The 17364-nt window shown below is 38.7% G+C and overlaps 1 protein-coding gene across 4 annotated transcripts in view; it reads right to left on the bottom strand.

Moving 5' to 3' along the window:
• Positions 1-17364, bottom strand: part of VMP1 (vacuole membrane protein 1) — a 551238-nt gene that overhangs the window by 452537 nt on the left and 81337 nt on the right. For all 4 annotated transcript variants that reach the window (XM_053707328.1, XM_053707326.1, XM_053707329.1 and 1 more), the window contains exons 3-4: positions 8890-9025; positions 7542-7632 (exon numbers count right to left, since the gene is read on the bottom strand). In XM_053707328.1, coding sequence (XP_053563303.1) covers positions 7542-7632; positions 8890-9025 — 227 coding nt within the window. The remainder of the gene's footprint in view (positions 1-7541; positions 7633-8889; positions 9026-17364) is intronic.

The raw sequence follows: 17364 nt of genomic DNA, 5'->3' as shown, positions 1-17364 counted from the left end.
TCTCTTTCTCTAGAGTGCAGTGTTCTCCAAATATCAAAGTAGCCAGAGTGAATCATTATGGCTCTGAATTGAGCGGAGGTGAGGGTCACCTGAGAGCACTTGTTGCCTACTCCCGAGGTTTTACGGTCCAGCTTTGAGTCCCAAGTCATGTTAAAGTCACCTGCGATCAGAACCCTCCCTTGTTTATATTTGTCAATTGTTTAGAGGATTTTGCGGAGACATGTGGGTTGTTTGGAGTTGGGTAAGTATATGCAGACCAGTGTGTGAAGTACATGTTCAATTCTGCAGACCAAAATAGTGTATCTTGCCTGACGATCTATGAAGGCCTGTATCTGTTCATATACAACCCTGTTATCCAATAGTATGGCCGTGCCTCTAGCCTTCTTAATGAAGGAGGAATGTTCTAAAACTCTGTATGTGGGGGAGTGAAAATATTGAGGGAAGCCCATCTGCCAATGGGTCTCTTGCAAGAATACTATATCCGGATTGTGGAATGTGAGTTAACGTTTCAGGAGGCTCCTCTAGAAGGGAGAATTAAGGCCTCGTACGTCATGGGTGAGGACTCTAAAGCGGTTTGCCATCTTTAAGAGTAGACTGGTGTAGGAAGACAGAGAGGGGAAAAAAGGGAGGTATAGACAGGGTGGGAAGGACAAAATTAGGCTCTAAATTCTTAGGTGCTCTTTTAGGGAATGAGGTGAAAATAGTTCACCTGGTTGGAACCCTGGCGTGGGCTTCCTATATGTGGGGGTGGAGCTAAGAGAGGAATGTAGAGAAAGAGGGCCGAAGCCCCCGCCCCCCATGTGCAGGGGGGATAGATTATGCAATTATCTATTCAGGATAATAGACCTGAGCGTTAGGTTAAATAATACAAGTGAACATAAATAACAACAGTGAATGATAGTGCAATATATCTACTCAGAAGGCAGCGTAAACAGCAACAATAATAGAAAATAACAATGCAAAACATCTGACCTCTTGGTAGTAGAAACCCACCTTTGCAATTAAAAAGACAATTGACCAGTGTCGGGTCGGCCCCATAATCAACTTTAAACAAACTTAAAAGCAATATAAGTATGAACACAGACAGGCTTAGCATAAGTAGTGGAGACCCTGCAGGTCATTCCTAACTTGGGTACCTTTAATTATGCAAAACCTCCTTCCGTGGTTAACAATAATGTGGAGGTGGAGTGGTCGGAAATCTAGTTGTCAGCTATTGGAGCTTCGCCTTCATGGAGAGGGAGCCTGGGGGCCCTGAGAGTCCAGCGTCTGTTGAGTTTTCTGTCTCTTGGACCGTTGGTCTTTGCGGGCAATTCAGGCGACCGTGGCTCTGAGTTTTGCCTTGCCAGGAGTGTGTTCCAACTGGTTACCCTTTATGATGCCCCATTGAACAAGTAATGCAGTGCCTTGGGCCAGAGAGGACACTGTGCGTGTCTGGTTGTCCCTTGAGATCAATAGCTTGGTCGGGTAGCCCCATCTGTATTTTATGCCTGCTTTTCTGAGGGCCATTGTGACTGGCTGATATTGTCTTCTATATTGTAATGTGTGGGCCGATAAGTCCGGCAGTAATTGAATAGTTTGGAATTTATCTGCCACTTGAGGTTTGTGAAAGACAGCCTGCATCAGCCTATCTTTAAAGGGAAAGCTGTGGAAACAGACCACAACATCTCTTGGCTTCTCCTGCGAGACTGTTCTTGGGCGCAGAGCTCTATGTGCTCTTTCCATAGTAGTAACTAGGCCCTCGGTAGAGCCCAATAAACCAAAGAGCTCCAAAAGGAAACCCTGCAAGTCTGCGGACGTGATGTCTTCCGGTGTCCCCCGAAATCTAATGTTGTTCCTTCGGGCACTGTCTTCAACATCCGCCAGTTTGAATTCAAGTTGACTTAGTTGGTCCGACAAAGCTTCAGAGTACGCCAAGAGGTTTGACTGATCTGTGGCGATGTCATCCTGCCGTCTCTCCAGGGAATCAACCCTGTCGCCTATCTCAGAGATGTCTTTCTTGAGCTCAGCATGGCTTCTTTGGATTTCATTTGTAATGGAGCGTGTTTGGCGAGCAAACATTTTTTTAAGAGTGACCTCCGTAATAAAATGTTGGGATCCAGAAGCTAAAGTAGCTACGGGTTGGGAGCCCTCGCCCAAGGATTCAGGTTCGCTTAACCCATCGTTTGAATCTTCTTCCGGCTCTTTATGAGATTAGGTGAAATGGTCTAGAACTGTTTTTTTTTACTGGCCCAGGAGTTCTAGCATGACGTCTGGAAGTATGAGGCATTTTGCAACTTCAGCAAGGGGAGTCACCGTTGGATGAATGAATATTGAAGCAGGTCAATTAACACTATAGGGGCACCATACTAATTATATCTTAGATAATTGCATTGGCAAGAAGTAATGGTCGTCAGCACACAGAGTGGGGCCGAGAGGCACCCTCCGGCTCCTACCCCTCCATGACGGGGGTCACACTAGGGACCAACTATCCTCCCGCACAGTGTGAAGTTGAAGAAGAAGCCACCAAGGGGAAAGAGCCAGAGAGAACCCCCCCGAGCAAAGGTCAATAAGCAAAACACCTTAACGAGGAAGGAGATCCCCACCCGGCCCAGGGACAGAGGATACAAACTTACGGAAGGGAAAAGGGGAGGAGGAAGTGACCAACCCAGACGAGCTAGGTCCGAAAGGGGGGGCCGCTTGAGATCCCCCACCTACAATGAATAGGCAGGAAAGTAGGCTAGCTGGTAGAAATTGGTTTACTTACAATATCGCTACAGTGAGTTATATACTATAGCACTATACAATAGTCTGAGTAGGTAACAAAGTAGTTCACAGTGAGAAGCTGAACCTATGGCATGTAATGTAGAGACGGACACTACTAGCATACACTCTGTAGAATTAAAAAATTGGGTTAGGCAGCATAAATATTACTACGAGTGGAATGTTACAGAATACAGATAGCTTGACACAGCAGCCAAAATCCAAATAGGGTGATGCAAAAGACCAGATTGCCCGACTGAGGAGCTACCTATAGCGAGCACCACTTATCCTGGTCCTTAAGGCCTGTAAAAATAGAATGTTAAAGCAATTTTCAAATAACACTACACCTTGGGCAACTAACCCAAAGACAGCCTTGCTGGCGCAGCAGCTATGTATAAATAAAATGTAAGTAAGTGCTACACAAATAGGAATTATACAGTCCAGGACAGTTCTTATGGGGGCAGTTAGCAGCCGTACGGGAGGCACAGGTGCCTCTTTGCCTGTAGTAGAGATTGGAGGGAGCCTGGGGCTCAGATGGACAATGATGTAGGCTGATTTTACAGGACACAGCATACAGTGCTGCAGAGGAAAGTCCCTTGTGACTAAAGTAGAAGGCTAGTATAGAATGCCTAAGGTCCAAGGGCATGTGGTGTATGTTTCCCCTGGTCAGTAGGTGCTTCTTTATTATTGAGACTTAAGTAAAGTGCAAAGGACATCTAGCATAAGGCAAAGGGCCATGTGGGGATGCACCAAGTAGGTGAGCTGCCTAATGCCCCAAAGAGTCTGGAGGAAAACCCCCTTTACACCTCCCAGGTTTTTGGGGTTGAACTTACCGGCCAAATTGCAGACAGTGGGAGTCATGCAAAGGATGTGCGCTTCAGTGAAGTGAAGGGGCTGCTGGCACTGATAAAGGTAGGAATGTCAATGGAGCAGGGAGTGCACACAGCAAATTAATTGTAAGGGCAGTGTGATGAAGGCTGTGTTGCTGTGCGGTTTGGTTGACGGAACTTGTCTTACCCAGAAGTCAAGAGCAGATGTGTGAGCTCGCAGTTATCCTCTGTCTGTGCCCTCCGATTTCCCCGCACTGAGCAGAGCCGAGCCCCTATGCCTCCAAACACCAAGCAGGGCATTCACGCCGGGCCTTGAAGAGGAAGCAAGATGGCCGCCGTTCGCGCCACTTCGCCTACAGCCAGTCTGCGTTAGCGGCCTCAGCAGAGAAGAAAGCCCGGGAGGTAGGGGTGTACAGGCAGATCATCCGCCGGGTCAGACGCAGCCTCGATCAGTCGGAGGAGGAGGTGGTTTTGTCCGGGCCCTTGGTATAAGCCGGTAAGCAGTGAAATAGAATAGACCAACATAACATGGACTTTTACACATATGGCTTTATTAGATAGACTGAGTCGGTTAGGCTATCAACCGATATACCACTTAGTTTGATCTCAATTAATCTCTAGGTAGATATAACTAAATTACTATTAGTACATATACTATCAGTATAGCCCATCATATCTTCAATCGCACTACTTATTCTAGCAAACTAATACCTCCTTATTGGCATTGGTGCACCTTTATAGCCTTTTCCGTTCTAGTCACACAGCTAATATGCGCTTCACTGAACCTTGTTGCCCCTATAGTTGTACCTGAAGGATAGAGTATTACTCATTAAGTCCAGTACATTTTAGCCCTAGATCTAAATTCCTATCTTATACATTGTCGGTTTAAAGTAGCCTCAATATGCCTTCTGAGCAATTACATCTAACTAACTTCTCATTAGACTGCCTTTCCCTCATCCTTCTTGTGTGAGGGATCTCCTGAACTACAATTATGCTTTCTATTAATAAGATCCCAGCTTTGACTATCTCTTGTTTGAATGGTAGATGTTTGAGCCCATTCTATTTGTGTCTTTGTATTTTAAATTTCCAGTTATGGCAATATAAAAATTTAAAACCTGAGGTAAACATAATAAGATACATGAGAGGTCTTATCTATTGCAGACAGCCTTCTGTTGTAGTAAATTTCTCACTTGGTCAGGGGTCCAAGAGCGGCCCTTTCAATGAGAGGGGAGGCTTAAACTTCCATCGGCATGATCGCATTATGTCTTTATATAGCATTATTTACATTATTTACCTTGTTGTATTGTTAGTTGACATTGCTAGCAACGTCTGTATTCATATTATATTTACTGTATGATGAGCCCTGTGATAGCAATTACAGAATGCTTTAATATTATGTTTGTATGCCAAACTTTACCTCAATAAAAATATTAAAAAAATAAAAAAAAATTCTGTACATGTTGCTTACTCAAAAAGGAAGATATGTAAATTGATAATGGAAGTGTTACTATAATCTCAAATATCTGGATTAATGTGAACACCAAGTTAAGCAACGTATAAGTCCAAAGTAGTCAAACACAAACTTGTAATCAGAGCAAGAATGACAGAAAAAAGGAAAAATTGTCAAAGCTGCACAAATGTTTCCTGAATACCTGAAAACATTTTTTCTATGTTGGATTCTTATTAGGGATTAGCAAAGAACTTTTGGTTTGTAATTTGCACACTGTGTAAACAGTTTTAGAAGAGTGATGTTTTTCACTTTTGCTTTGTTTGACAATAGAGGGGCAATGCCGGCCAAGAAATCTCAGCACCAGTGCTAACTTTGAGAAGCCACTAGCACCCAGGTTTATCAAACCTTGATCTACAGCATGCATTAACTAATTCAAAACATGAAGACATTTACCTGTGCAATTTAAAATTTAAACATGCAAGCCTCGTGTGTGTGTGTGTGTATATATATATATATATATATATATATATATATATATATATATATATATACACACACATACATATACATACATACACACACACACCATATTGCCGCTTTAAAAAGGGACACATGAAAAATATATGTCAGGCTTCTTATAATGGAACATTAATCAAAGCACTTCTTTAAACAGCCCTGAGATATGTATTTTTCATGTGTGTTCTTTCTTAAAAACGGCAATATGGTCAATATGCACACACACATATATACAGGGAGTGCAGAATTATTAGGCAAATGAGTATTTTGACCACATCATCCTCTTTATGCATGTTGTCGTACTCCAAGCTGTATAGGCTCGAAAGCCTACTACCAATTAAGCATATTAGGTGATGTGCATCTCTGTAATGAGAAGGGGTGTGGTCTAATGACATCAACACCCTATATCAGGTGTGCATAATTATTAGGCAACTTCCTTTCCTTTGGCAAAATGGGTCAAAAGAAGGACTTGACAGGCTCAGAAAAGTCAAAAATAGTGAGATATCTTGCAGAGGGATGCAGCACTCTTAAAATTGCAAAGCTTCTGAAGCGTGATCATCAAACAATCAAGCGTTTCATTCAAAATAGTCAACAGGGTCGCAAGAAGCGTGTGGAAAAACCAAGGCGCAAAATAACTGCCCATGAACTGAGAAAAGTCAAGCGTGCAGCTGCCAAGATGCCACTTGCCACCAGTTTGGCCATATTTCAGAGCTGCAACATCACTGGAGTGCCCAAAAGCACAAGGTGTGCAATACTCAGAGACATGGCCAAGGTAAGAAAGGCTGAAAGACGACAACCACTGAACAAGACACACAAGCTGAAACGTCAAGACTGGGCCAAGAAATATCTCAAGACTGATTTTTCTAAGGTTTTATGGACTGATGAAATGAGAGTGAGTCTTGATGGGCCAGATGGATGGGCCCGTGGCTGGATTGGTAAAGGGCAGAGAGCTCCAGTCCGACTCAGACGCCAGCAAGGTGGAGGTGGAGTACTGGTTTGGGCTGGTATCATCAAAGATGAGCTTGTGGGGCCTTTTCGGGTTGAGGATGGAGTCAAGCTCAACTCCCAGTCCTACTGCCAGTTTCTGGAAGACACCTTCTTCAAGCAGTGGTACAGGAAGAAGTCTGCATCCTTCAAGAAAAACATGATTTTCATGCAGGACAATGCTCCATCACACGCGTCCAAGTACTCCACAGCGTGGCTGCCAAGAAAGGGTATAAAAGAAGAAAATCTAATGACATGGCCTCCTTGTTCACCTGATCTGAACCCCATTGAGAACCTGTGGTCCATCATCAAATGTGAGATTTACAAGGAGTGAAAACAGTACACCTCTCTGAACAGTGTCTGGGAGGCTGTGGTTGCTGCTGCACGCAATGTTGATGGTGAACAGATCAAAACACTGACAGAATCCATGGATGGCAGGCTTTTGAGTGTCCTTGCAAAGAAAGGTGGCTATATTGGTCACTGATTTGTTTTTGTTTTGTTTTTGAATGTCAGAAATGTATATTTGTGAATGTTGAGATGTTATATTGGTTTCACTGGTAAAAATAAATAATTGAAATGGGTATATATTTGTTTTTTGTTAAGTTGCCTAATAATTATGCACAGTAATAGTCACCTGCACACACAGATATCCCCCTAAAATAGCTATAACTAAAAACAAACTAAAAACTACTTCCAAAACTATTCAGCTTTGATATTAATGAGTTTTTTGGGTTCATAGAGAACATGGTTGTTGTTCAATAATAAAATTAATCCTCAAAAATACAACTTGCCTAATAATTCTGCACTCCCTGTATATATATATATATATATATATATATATATATATATATATATATATATATATATATATATATATATATATATATATTCATTTTTTTTTTCATACATATACACACACAACACATTGCAATACAATGCAGCTACTGAACATAGAACAAAAAAATACATTTTAAATGATGTTAAACGCGAACATTAAAACTACAAAAAAAAAAAAAACATACCTGTTGATGTGCTCCTTCAATATAATACGCTACTGTAAGAAGTGCAAGTAGTAGTAATAAAGATACCACCATCCCACGACGGTACCATAATCTTTAAAATAAATACAAATAAAAGATTATGATATATTTTAGCAATAAATAATTTAGGTTTTGATCTTGCATAACCTTATTATGTAATCCCTATAATGATCTCCAGACAGCTAACAGGACCAAAATCAGTTATTTCCCCTAGACACAAAACTTCTCTTAGGCAAAGTTCAAAACCTAAAATTCTTCATGATTTTTTTTTTTTCATGAAAGAAATTAAATTAAAATGAGTAATGCGAAAATATAACTGAAGTTACTGACTTGTTTCTGCTATCTGGAGAGTTCTATTAATCGTTTGATAATTTACAATAATAAATAATAATTGCATATTTAAATTATAAGTAATGCTGTAAATGATATGCGAACTACGAACAAAATTATAACAAAGCAACCATTTTAGGCACAGAATCATCTGAAAAAACGTGCCAATGTATTAAATCTCAGCACTCTTAGTCACATTTCGTACCAGCAAACATTTTTTGTAAAGCAAAACCGGTCTATGCATGGATTCTCCATTATTTTGATATTATTGTTTTTAGATATTCAGATGCACATATTTGAGTAAATGTTTCAGAGGGGGCATAAATGCACAGAAAGCTCAAAACAATCCAAGGACACAAAAAAGTAATTAGCATACTGTTTTGCAAATATGCACAATATTTTGAGGCAAATTTGCAGATCTTACAAAATCGAGAGACTTTGAAACGAATCTTTAATTATGCCCAGTAAAAATTAAAAATTTGCAATACACTTTGATTATCTAGAATCCCCTTTTTGTGCTAATTTCACATTTTTTATTATTTAATTCTAATACTACTAATTATCTGCCAATAAGGAAAAATGCCAAGACAATATACTTCAAAACAATGCACAATTGAAAACAAACGACAATGGACATTTGGCCTACTCAGGTAAGTAATCTGCATTGGGTTCTCCAAAGAGGAGTGGTGGGAGAAGCTTAGCCATTGAAAACCTATCGCAGTAAACAACTTGTTAATGTATTCAGAATGTTTTCACACTGTGTTGGCATGTTAATTTATTGTAATACTGTAGAAAATTCTTGTAATTAGTGTTTTGGATCCAGTTAAGACTGATCTGCTTTAAAAAAAAATTGACCAGTATATTGTGTAAAAAGGTTCTGTTTAAAAAGCACAGCACTTGTTTTGGCTCCAATTTAAGAAAATTGTGCAACAGCATTAAAAAAAAAAAAAGACCGTATTGTTTTAAGGGAAATATTGTAACAAAATGAAATGCAAATTACTTTATGCTCCATTCCTTCAAGTTTATTAGAGTTTCCAGAAAAAAATACTGCAAGGTAATGAGTGGCTTTCTCCAGAGAATAATACTCTGTCTTTCTTCTCGGTCTCTTATTTTCTTTTCGTTCAGCAACGAGGGGTCTATAAAAAGAAAAAAAATAAGGATAGAATGTTATTTTCATTAACTAAATAAATGCAAGGCCTCTCAACACAAATTACCAATATGCTGAGCAAAAAGAGAATGGAAAGTGTAAAGTGTAGTAGATTCAAGAAGAGAGAAGAGAAGGTGCTAAAATATTAATACATCAATGTACAGTACATGAATCAATCAGTCTAAGGCCTACAGCGAGACAAAGTTCAAATTTTTTTTTCCTTTGTTCCATTTGAAATTTGTTGATTTATTTTTTTAAAGGATATTGTAGTCAACTTTTTTTTATTCTCTTTGCCTTCTTTTAAAGACGACATTTTAAAAATAAAAAATCAAACAACTACTTGTGTATATAAACGATTTCTTGCCATACTTGCAATAGTCTATTTCAACCAGTGAAGATTAGCAGGCAGTACAAAACAAATACTGCAGTATTAGTTTCAATAGAACTGTAAACCGGTTTAACTTAATATTATTTAGGCTAACATTTTTACATGTGTACATGATGTTTTTTTCATATGTGTGACTGATTTTTAGTACTATAAACCTATATTTCTTTCATGTAATTAGCAAGAGTCCATGAGCTAGTGACGTATGGGATATACATTCCTACCAGGAGGGGCAAAGTTCCCCAAACCTTAAAATGCCTATAAATACACCCCTCACCACACCCACAATTCAGTTTTACAAACTTTGCCTCCCATGGAGGTGGTGAAGTAAGTTTTTGCTAAATTTCTACGTTGATATGCGCTTTGCAGCAGGCTGAAGCCCGGTTTTCCTCTCAGAGTGCAGTGAATGTCAGAGGGATGTGAAGAGAGTATTGCCTATTTGAATACCATGGTCTTCCTCTAGGGGATCTATTTCATAGGTTCTCTGTTATCGGTCGTAGAGATTTCTTCTCCTACCTCCCTTTTCAGATAGACGATATACTCTTATATACCATTACCTCTACTGATTCTCGTTTCAGTACTGGTTTGGCTATCTACTTTATGTAGATGAGTGTCTTTGGGTAAGTAAGTCTTATCTTTTATTTATGACACTCTCAGCTATGGTTTGGCACTTTATATGTAAAGTTCTAAATATATGTTTTATACTTATATTTGCCATGATTCAGGTCAATCAGTTTATTTTCCTTCTTTCAGACTGTCAGTTTCATTTTTTTGGGAAAATGCATATGAATTAAAATATTTTTCTTACCTAAATTTTCAATTGACTTTTTTCCTTTAAATTGCGGGCTGTTAGGCTCACGGGTGCAAAAAATGCTAGAATTTATTGCGTCATTTTTTACGCAAGACTTTTTTGGCGCAAGATCGACGTTTGTCTGAGGTCAACGATGTCATTTCCGGCGTCGTAGTTGACGCCGGAAGTTTTCACGTAGTTGCGTCATTTTTGGCTCTCGTGTTTGTTGCAGACGTTTTTGGCGCCAAAAAATATGTGGGCGTCATTCTTGGCGCCAGATTTTTAACATTATTTAAGTCTCATTTTTTAGTTGCTTCTGGTTTCTAGAGGCCTGTTCTGTTTGCATTTTTTTCCCATTCCTGAAACTGTCATTTAAGGAATTTGATAATTTTGCTTTATATGTTGTTTTTTCTATTACATATTGCAAGATATTCCAAAAACTGTTCCTGTATCAGAAAATACTGAGGGATTCCTGATGACTGATATCAGTCCTACCAAAGCTAAGTTCATTTATTTTAATGTTATGAATGTTTATCTTTAGCTATGGTTTGTAATAAGTTATGATAAACTTTTACATGCAGAGTCCATTAGTATTTAAGCATTATCTATTGCTATTCTTTTTACATCTAATGTACTAGATATACTTAGGAATTTATAAGAATATTTTTCTGATTCTATTCTAAAGGCTTTGTCTGCCTCCCGCCTTCTAATAAAATTTTTAGGTCTTTTTTTTTTTAAACTTCTCATTTAATTGATGAAGTTTCAAATGACCAACAACATACTGAATTATCCTTCTCTGATGGTGTTTTTTCTCATTCAGAATATCAGATATTGACACTAACAAATCTACTTTTTTATTTTTAAATAGAGTACATTCGTTCTTTGTTGAAAAGGTGTTGATTATTTTGGATATTGAAGTAACTAGTTCTTTTGATTTTAAGACTCGCTAACATTTAAATTCTGCTTATTAACCTTCTGTGGTTTCTTCAGAGGGTTTTTTTTCCAGTTCCTGATACTAGGGAATGGAATAGGCCGGGAATTTCTTTTATTCCTTCTTTAAGGTTTTTAAATTGTATCCTTTGCCGGCAGTTAGTTTTAAATTTTGAGGAAAGATCCCCCAAGTTAATGGGTCTCTCTCTACTCTTGCTAAACATACTACTATTCCTATAGCAAATAGTATTTATTTTTTTCCTTCAGATGGGAAACTTGTATCTTATTTAAGGAAAATCATTTATTTTCAGGTATTTTTCTTAGACCTGTAATTTATTTGGCTGATGTTGCAACTGCTTCAACTTTCTGGTTGGATACTTTTTGTTTAGCATTGTTAAGTTGATCAACATGCTAATAATTTAATTTGTGTTGTCATTTTTTTGATATTTTCACAAATGAGGTTTAATCTATGTCTTTAGCTATTTTAGCTAGAAGAACTTTGTGACTTCAATCTTGGAATGCTAATTTGATTTCTAAATTCCATATTTCTTTTTTTTCCAAGGTAATCAATTATTTGGTTCACAATTGGATTCAATTCTTCTACTGTTACTCTGGGCTTCAAGATTGAGTTCTAAGACTAAATTTTAAGCTTATATTAGTTTTTGTTCTTACTAAGGAACGGAATCCTAATTCTTCCCCAAGTAACATGTTTATAATTGGAAATTTTCTTCATTCAATTTAAGCCATTTAAAAGATCAAAGTCAGCTCCCCAAATTTGCATGTAGGTGCGGTTCTTATTCCAGCTTAGCTGGTAAGGGGCAGGTTAAGACTTTTTTTTAAATTTGTTTGGTTCAATTCTGTCCAAACTTCTTACAGGGAGTGCAGAATTATTAGGCAAATGAGTATTTTGACCATATCATCCTCTTTATGCATGTTGTCTTACTCCAAGCTGTATAGGCTCGAAAGCCTACTACCAATTAAGCATATTAGGTGATGTACATCTCTGTAATGAGAAGGGGTGTGGTCTAATGACATCAACACCCTATATCAGGTGTGCATAATTATTAGGCAACTTCCTTTCCTTTGGCAAAATGGGTCAAAAGAAGGACTTGACAGGCTCAGAAAAGTCAAAAAAATAGTGAGATATCTTGCAGAGGGATGCAGCACTCTTAAAATTGCAAAGCTTCTGAAGCATGATCATCGAACAATTAAGCGTTTCATTCAAAATAGTCAACAGGGTCGCAAGAAGCGTGTGGAAAAACCAAGGCGCAAAATAACTGCCCATGAACTGAGAAAAGTCAAGCGTGCAGCTGCCAAGATGCCACTTGCCACCAGTTTGGCCATATTTCAGAGCTGCAACATCACTGGAGTGCCCAAAAGCACAAGGTGTGCAATACTCAGAGACATGGCCAAGGTAAGAAAGGCTGAAAGACGACAACCACTGAACAAGACACACAAGCTGAAACGTCAAGACTGGGCCAAGAAATATCTCAAGACTGATTTTTCTAAGGTTTTATGGACTGATGAAATGAGAGTGAGTCTTGATGGGCCAGATGGATGGGCCCGTGGCTGGATTGGTAAAGGGCAGAGAGCTCCAGTCCGACTCAGACGCCAGCAAGGTGGAGGTGGAGTACTGGTTTGGGCTGGTATCATCAAAGATGAGCTTGTGGGGCCTTTTCGGGTTGAGGATGGAGTCAAGCTCAACTCCCAGTCCTACTGCCAGTTTCTGGAAGACACCTTCTTCAAGCAGTGGTACAGGAAGAAGTCTGCATCCTTCAAGAAAAACATGATTTTCATGCAGGACAATGCTCCATCACACGCGTCCAAGTACTCCACAGCGTGGCTGCCAAGAAAGGGTATAAAAGAAGAAAATCTAATGACATGGCCTCCTTGTTCACCTGATCTGAACCCCATTGAGAACCTGTGGTCCATCATCAAATGTGAGATTTACAAGGAGTGAAAACAGTACACCTCTCTGAACAGTGTCTGGGAGGCTGTGGTTGCTGCTGCACGCAATGTTGATGGTGAACAGATCAAAACACTGACAGAATCCATGGATGGCAGGCTTTTGAGTGTCCTTGCAAAGAAAGGTGGCTATATTGGTCACTGATTTGTTTTTGTTTTGTTTTTGAATGTCAGAAATGTATATTTGTGAATGTTGAGATGTTATATTGGTTTCACTGGTAAAAATAAATAATTGAAATGGGTATATATTTGTTTTTTGTTAAGTTGCCTAATAATTATGCACAGTAATAGTCACCTGCACACACAGATATCCCCCTAAAATAGCTATAACTAAAAACAAACTAAAAACTACTTCCAAAACTATTCAGCTTTGATATTAATGAGTTTTTTGGGTTCATTGAGAACATGGTTGTTCAATAATAAAATTAATCCTCAAAAATACAACTTGCCTAATAATTCTGCACTCCCTGTAGATTTGGGTACAGAATAGGATTCAGAGTAAAAACCGCCTGTGAGAAGGCTTTTTTTCTCCAACATATTCCAGCTATTCCAGTAAGGCTCACACTTTCCTGAAGTGTGTTTCAGACCTGTATGTATTGGGTACTTGTGAAGCGCGGTTGGTCACCCGTTGGGGCCCAAGGCGCTGCTCAGACCTGGAGTTTTCTGGGGTATTTATACCAGTTCCATTTTAGGAACAGGGTTTGGGGGTTTTATTCAAAACTATTCATTGTCCCAAAGATAGAAAATCTTTTTGAATTGTCATATAAGTGTACCATCTTTTAGAATGGTGTTTATATGGTCTATTCTGCCTTTTGGTCAGTGAGGGCATTATTTGTTTACAATAGATACAATAGATGCATATCTTCATTTTCTGTTCTCATTCAGATTATTTTCATTTTCTGAGATTCTCTTTTTTTGACAAGCATTACCAATTTGTTGCTTTTCCTTCTGGTCTAGCGACAGCTCTAAGAATCTTTTCAAGGTTCTCAGTGTTTCCTTATTTGGACGGTCTCGTGGTACTGGCTCAGTCTTTTCGTTATGTGGAATCTCATACGATTCAACTTTTGTTGTTTCTTCAAGACATGGTTAGAGGATCTTTTTATCAAAAGCTCCTTGATTCCTCAGACAAGGGTCACCTTTTTTAGGTTTCCAGATAGATCGTGTCAATGTTTTTGTCTCTAACAGACAAGTGACAATTGTATTGGGTTCCGTTTGTCGGAACCTTCAGTCTCTATTATATCCTTCAGTTGCTATATGCATGGAAGTTTTAGGTCTCCTGGCTGCAGCATTGGATTGGATTCCCTTTGCTCATTTTCATAGGAAACCTTTCCAGTTTTTTATGCTGAATTAATGGTGCAGGGATTCTAGGATATCACTTTTTATATCTTTGAATCCCAATGTTCAACTATCTTTGACTTGGTGGTTAGATCACCATCATATAGTTCTACGGGTCTTTTCGGTTCATTCAACCTGGACCATGATCACTACAGATGCAAGTCTTTTAGGCTGGGAGGCTGTCTGGGGATCTCTGTCAGCACAAGGGGTTTGGAAATCTCAGGAGGCGAGATTACCATTCGATATTTTGGAACTCCGTGCATTCTCAGAGTTCTTCAGTTTTGGCTTCTTTTTGAAGAAAGAGACGCTTATTGTTTTTCAGACAGACAATGTCACAACTGTGGCATATGTCAATCATCAGGGTGGGACTCTCAGTCCTTAGGCTGTGGAAGAAGTATCTCGGATACTTGCTTGGGCTAAATCCAGCTCCTGTCTAATTTCTGCGGTCCATTTCCCAGGTATAGACAATTGGGAAGCGGATTATCTCTGTCAATCAAGCTTTACATCCGGGAGAATGGTCTCTTTACCCAGATGTGTTTTTTCAAATTGTTCAGATGTGAGGGCTTCCAGAAATAGATCTGATGGCATCTCATCTAAACAAGGAACTTCCCAGGGGCCTATTCAGGTCCGGGGATCCTCAGGCGGAAGCAGTGTATGCATTGACACTTCCTTGGAGTTATCTATCTGCCTATATTTTTTCGCCTCTGGTTCTTTTTTAGAGTGATTTTCAAAATCATCAGGGAGCAATCTTTTGTGTTGCTGGTGGCTCCAGCATGGCCGCACAGGTTTTGGTATATGGTTCTTGTTCGGATGTCCAGTTGCCAATCTTGGTCACTTCCATTAAGGCCAGACCTTATATATTAACATGCGTTTTTTCCATCAGGAACTCAAATTATTAATTTGATGGTATGGAAATTTAATGCTTAGTACTTAGTCATAGAAGTTTCTCTGACTCAGTGATTAATTCTATGTTGCAGGCTTGTAAATCTGTGTCTAGTAAGATTTATTATCGAGTTTGGAAGATTTACATCTCATGATGCTCTTCAAATAAATTCTCTTGGCATTCTTTTAGAATTCCTAGGATTTTATAGTTTCTTCAGGATGGTTTGGATAAGGGTTTTTGTCTGCAAGTTCCTTGAAAGCACAAATCTCTGCTTTTTCTGTGCTGTTTTCACAGAAAATTTTGCTAATCTTTCTGTTATTCATTGTTTTGTTCAGGCTTTGGTTCGTATCAAGCCTGTCATTAAGCCAATTTCTCCTCCTTGGAGTCTTAATTTGGTTCTGAGGGCTTTACAGGCTCTTCCGTTTGAGCATATGCTTTCTTTGGACATTAAAATTACTTTCACGGAAAGTATTGTTCCTTTTAGACATCTCTTCAGCTAGAACAGTTTTTGAATTATCTGCTCTTTCTTGCGAGTCTCCTTTTTCTGATTTTTCATCAGGATAAGGTGGTTTTGCTGTCTTAATTTCAATTTTTACCTAAAGTTGTGAATTCTAACAACATTAGTAGAGGAATTATTGTCCTAATCCTAAGAATTCTTTGGAAAGATTCTTACATTCTTTGGATGTGGTAAGAGTTTTGAAATATTATGTTGAAGCTACTCAGATTTCAGAAAGACTTCTAGTCTATATGTTATCTTTTCTGGTTTTAGGAAAGGTCAGAAGGCTCTCGCCATTTCTTTGGCATCTTGGTTAAAGCTTTTGATTCATCATGCTTATTTGGAGTCGGGTTAATCCCCGCCTCAGAGGATTACGGCTCATTCTACTAGGTCAGTTTCTACTTCCTGGGCTTTTAAGAATGAAGCTTCTGTTGATCAGATTTGCAAAGCAGCAACTTGGTCTTCTTTGCTTACTTTTACTAAATTCTACCATTTTGATGTTTTCTCTTCTTCAGAATCAGTTTTTGGTAGAATAGTACTTCAGGCAGCTGTTTCAGTTTGATTCTTCTGCTTATAATTTCAGTTTTTTTCATTATAAAAATTGAAACTTTTGATTTGGGTTGTGGATTAATTTTTCAGCGGAATTGGCTGTCTTTATTTTATCCCTCCCTCTCTAGTGACTCTTCCGTGGAAGTTCCACATCTTGGGTATCTGCTATCCCATACGTCACTAGCTCATGGACTCTTGCTAATTACATGAAAGAAAACATAATTTATGTAAGAACTTACCTGATAAATTCATTTCTTTCATATTAGCAAGAGTCCATGAGGCCCACCCTTTTTGAGGTGGTTATGATTTTTTTTGTATAAAGCACAATTATTCCAATTCCTTATTTTTGATGCTTTCGCTCCTTTCTTATCACCCCACTTCTTGGCTATTCGTTAAACTGAATTGTGGGTGTGGTGAGGGGTGTATTTATAGGTATTTTAAGGTTTGGGAAACTTTGCCCCTCCTGGTAGGAATGTATATCCCATACGTCACTAGCTCATGGACTCTTGCTAATATGAAAGAAATGAATTTATCAGGTAAGTTCTTACATAAATTATGTTTTTTCATTGTCAGATCTCTGGAGACCTATTCCTGCCTGCCAATTGATCTATAGGAGTCCCTAAAAGCCAGTGAGTACCAAAAGGACATAATACTTTATATAAAAAAAAATATATATATTGTTACAGTCAGCTCCTCCAAATACACAATCACAAAAATAATACATTATACCCTTGTTATATTGCTATTTTGGCTCGAATAGTTCATATATTTAAATTTGAGAGATTTCTTGCCTGCAACAATTATTACATCTTTTACCGTGTCCTACTAATCAACCACTGCTAAATAGTGCCACTAGTATTTGATCATATTAAGGGGTCTATTTATCAAGCTCCGAACGGAGCTTGATGCCCAGTGTTTCTGGCGAGCCTTCAGGATCGCCAGAAACACAAGTTATTAAGCAGCGGTCTAAAGACATCGCCGAAAATCAAACCGAT

Source organism: Bombina bombina, chromosome 3 (genome assembly GCF_027579735.1).
Source record: "Bombina bombina isolate aBomBom1 chromosome 3, aBomBom1.pri, whole genome shotgun sequence".
NCBI classification, from domain to species: domain Eukaryota; kingdom Metazoa; phylum Chordata; class Amphibia; order Anura; family Bombinatoridae; genus Bombina; species Bombina bombina.
This window is presented reverse-complemented; position numbering and strand designations above follow the sequence as displayed.